The following is a 4,737-nucleotide window of genomic DNA, read 5'->3' on the forward strand; positions in this document are numbered from 1 at the left end:
TATATGTATATATACATATATATAGACATATATATATATATATATATATATATATATATATATATATATATATATATATATATATATATATATATATATAATATGTGTGTGTGTGTGTGTGTGTATGAAATGTGTGCACCTGTGTTTATATTTTGCTTAGTTTGTTATATGAAAATTTGATTTGCGTTTGTATGTGACTTCTTTCATTCCTGTATTATGCTTCCCCTCTTTGGAGACAAAACATAGCTTAAACAAACCTCCACAAATGTCAGCAATTATAAGAAAATAGATACAACAAAGAAAGGTACATTGATAGTTTAAACAATTGTCTACTTAGCAGTAAAAGATTTCAAGGAATAAAGCCACGGTGTAAACAGACGAGCCATTATGAGAAAATTAGCCAGCGTTCGGAGAACTCGAGACTTTTTTTGAGACCTTATGATGTATAAAAAGGGACAATGCAGCCATATGAGTCTCTGGTCACAAGTTTGGTCTCTAAGCTTTGGATCAGAGGTTACAAGCCATCTGTCCTTCCACGGATCAAATGTCGGCTGTGTATTAAACATTCTGGGGAGGGTATTAAACATTTTGGTGCTCACAGTTAACTAAATACTCGGAGGGTTTTCATCATTTGGTGTGATTGCACCCTTTCTTGCGTTGCGAATCAGTGTTTTAAGTGTCTCTTCTTTTCTTTTTTTAATAAAGAATATTCATGTAAATATACGATGACGTATATACAGTATGTTATTAATTGTAAAATTGTAAATGTGTATTTCATAATAAAGAAAAAAAAATAGCATTACCAAAATGGTACATGGTCAGTTATTATTATTATTATTATTATTATTATTATTATTATTATTATTATTATTATTATTATTATTAGCTAAGCTACAACCGTAGTTGGAAAAGTAGGATGTTTTAAGCCCAAGACCTCCCACAGGAAAAAATAACCCGGCGAGGAAAGGAAATAAATGAATTATTAGGGAAGTAATGAACAATTAAAATAAAATACTGATATTTTAAGAACAGTAACAACATTAGAATAGATCATTCATATATAAACTATAAAAAAAGAGACTTATGTCGTCCTTTCCTTGTACATAGTGTTTTTTTTTTAAATATTTTATTTTTATCTCTTTTATCCCGTTTGATATAACAACACTGGGATGTTTAGAAAAGATTGGATGACAGGAAGGAAACCCCATTAAAAGAAATTGAATTTTGGTGCAGTCTTTTAAGTGTGGTGAATTCATATTGTTAATCATTTTAGATTTAAATTTATTAGTTGTTTTCTTAGTTTGTCTTTGGGAAAGATGGAATTATGACATTCTTTTATAAAATGAGTAAAATAGGAACATAATATCTTTTTGAGGAATGGTGTATATACACATTCACACATACATACATACATACATACATACACATATACTGTATATATATATATATATATATATATATATATATATATATATATATATATATATATATATATATTTATATACATATATTTATGTATGTATATATATATATATATATATATATATATATATATATATATATATATATATATATATATATATATATATATACACACATAGATACTTACATACACTTGTATGTATATATATACAGTATATGTATATATTATATGTATATATATATATATATATATATATATATATATATATATATATATATATACATAAGAGTTATGTATATTAACGGAACTACCAATGTTGCTACCGGATCTTGTTCCCTATTCCAGCAGATCTATATATTTACGCGATTGATTATATTGCTGACTCGGGTAATATCTCCTTTCTTGGTTAAAATTGGCATCGTTACCTTTTTTCTTTACTTTTTCCATCCGGCGTTTTCATCATGCAATGATCAGTATCGTTCCTGCCTCGAGTCCAGTTTTGGTCGGCATAATCAATTAGGAACATTTGGCATTTTCAGGTTGTCCCTATAAGGAAATCCTTCTCTTGCTCCTACGCCTGTCTCAGTCAGTATTGCGCCCTCACCTGTGGCCAGCAGCTTCGGTAACTTACCCGTGGCCAGCCGCCTCTACAACCTACCTGTGGCTATCAGCTTCAGCAACTTACGCTTGGCCATCAGCTTCAGCAACTTACACTTGCCCATCAGCTTCGACAACCTACCTGTGGCCATCAGCTTCAGTAACTTACACTTGCCCATCAGCTTCGACAACCTACCTGTGGCCATCAGCTTCAGTAACTTACACTTGCCCATCAGCTTCAGCAACTTACGCTTGGCCATCAGCTTCAGCAACTTACACTTGCCCATCAGCTTCGACAACCTACCTGTGGCCATCAGCTTCAGCAACTTACACTTGCCCATCAGCTTCGACAACCTACCTGTGGCCATCAGCTTCAGCAATTTACACTTAGCCAGCAGCTTCAGCAACCTACCTGTAGCCAGCGGCTTCAGTAACTTAACCGTGGCCAGAAGCTTTGACAACTTATCCGTGGCCAGCAGCTTCAGCAACTTACCTGTGGCTAGCAGCTTCAGCAACCTACCTGTGGCTAGCAGCTTCAGCAACTTACCTGTGGCTAGCAGCTCCAGCAACTTACCTATGGCCAGCAGCTTTAGCAACTTACCTGTGGCCAGCAGCTTCAGCAACCTACCTGTGGCTAGCAGCTTCAGCAACCTACCGGTGGCTAGCAGCTTCAGCAACCTACCTGTGGCCAACAGTTTCGACAACTTACCTGTGTCCAGTAGCTTGGACAACTTAGCCTTATCCTGTAGCTTTGACAGCTTAATCGTCTCCAGCAGCTTCGATAACTTAACCTTGTCCAATAGTTTCGACAACTTAATCGTGTCCAGCAGCTTCGACAACTTACCCTTATCCAGCAGCTTCGACCACTTACCAAGCCGTTTGGTGGAAGCTACGGTCAGCTTATCAGGGCCTGTGTTTTACGATCGATAGATGAAGTGATCAAGTGGCTTTGCGAACGTTACTGAGGCTGGGTAAAGTGTCCGCCAGATAGTCTGTGGTCCTTGTAAGGAGGCCTCTTATTAATTATATGACTATGCGTGGGTCGTCGGTCGCCCCGTGCCGGAGAGATGGCATTTTAACTACGACCAAATCCAGTTCTTCTTCTTCTTCTTCTTCTTACTTCTTGTCATTTTAGAGATAAGAATGTATTTTGACGGATTCTGAGTCTTCTTGATTTCTTGTCTGCTTGCATCGAATTGATCCAGTTCTCTGTAAAAAAAAGTAATTAAGATGTCTCTGCAGTGGTTGTCTAATCATCTCGTTTTCATCACTGGTTGCTTTATCGTTGTTGATGTTGTTATGGTTTTTTTTAGGAATGATAATCAAGTTTTGGTCCTGGTAAATAGTAAACTTTAATTTGAAAAGATATTATTATTATTATTATTATTATTATTATTATTATTATTATTATTATTATTATTACTTGGTAAACTACAACCCTAGTTGGAAAAGCAGGATGCTATAAGCCCGAGGGTTACAACAGGGAAAATAGCCCAGTGAAGAAGAGAAAGAAGGAAACTAAAAGAGAAGTAATTAACAATTAAAATAAAATATTTTAAGAACAATAACAACATTAGAAAAATCTTATATATATAAGTTATAAAAACTTTAAAAAAAATAAGAGGAAGAGAAATAAGATAGAATAGTGCGCCCGAGTGTGCACTCAAGCAAGAGAACTCTACCCCAAGACAGTGAAATACCATGATACAGAGGCTATGGCACTATCCAAGGCCAGAGAACAACCCTAGAAGAGCTGCTTACCATAGCTAAAGAGCCTTTTCTACCCTTATTAAGAAGAAAGTATATTTGTTTGAATAAAGATATGTATGAAATTATAATATTTTTTCGATTGCTATCTAGTGTTTTAAACTCGTCTGGTAACACATGTTTCAACAATATACTGTACAAAAACTCATGATTACTAAATATGAGTAATGGCAGTAATATCCATATAATGACTAATGGCCAAACATTATTTAATATAACTGATAATTGATGAATATTCACACGACAATGAACCTCATAATTACCATACAGTGACGGATAATAGACAAAGGTGCGTACAATACTTGTCTCATGAAGAACAGTCTCATAAAGAACATTCAGTTGATGAGTAACCCAAAAAAATATTCAGGCAGTGTTTACTGCATGAATAATTCTACAATGAAGAATCATCGACGTCCGTTGATTGATGATGATTATGCATCCTGATGAATCAATATTCACTTCAATGGCGTGGTGCTGATTATCTAATTGATGGACTGTGATTAATGGCACAAGGCAAATATTCTTTTACTCTTCAGATGAATTATAATCGGGAAGTAGTCACAGGACGGATGGCGGCCGAGTGATAATTTTAATAATTTTAAAGATAATAGAAATTGTAACAATTTTAGTAATAATTGATTTAACTATTATATATATATATATATATATATATATATATATATATATATATATATATATATATATATATATATATATATTTATATATATATATGGGTGTGGGTGTGTGTGTGTGTTTGTTTATGTATATGCATATATAGAAATATTTATGATATATATGTATATGCAATATATGTGTGTATATAGATGTATATATAAATATGTTGATAGTTTTAATTATTGTATATTCGTGAGAATTCTTTACAAATAGATCTATGAGAGGAGTAGAGAGGCAGTTGGTATAATCACTCCTTAATTGTGACTCCTTCATA

General features: G+C 33.5%; 1 protein-coding gene across 1 annotated transcript; it reads left to right on the forward strand.

Annotated features, from left to right (window-relative positions):
- The first annotated feature begins 458 nt into the window (after positions 1-458).
- LOC137636809 (paternally-expressed gene 3 protein-like) lies at positions 459-2,950 on the forward strand. Its single transcript, XM_068369168.1, has 2 exons — positions 459-576; positions 1,977-2,950. The coding sequence occupies exons 1-2, from the start codon at positions 459-461 to the stop codon at positions 2,948-2,950; spliced, it is 1,092 nt and encodes a 363-aa protein (XP_068225269.1).
- Positions 2,951-4,737: the final 1,787 nt, after the last annotated feature.

Source organism: Palaemon carinicauda, unplaced genomic scaffold (genome assembly GCF_036898095.1).
Source record: "Palaemon carinicauda isolate YSFRI2023 unplaced genomic scaffold, ASM3689809v2 scaffold3944, whole genome shotgun sequence".
Lineage (NCBI taxonomy): Eukaryota > Metazoa > Arthropoda > Malacostraca > Decapoda > Palaemonidae > Palaemon > Palaemon carinicauda.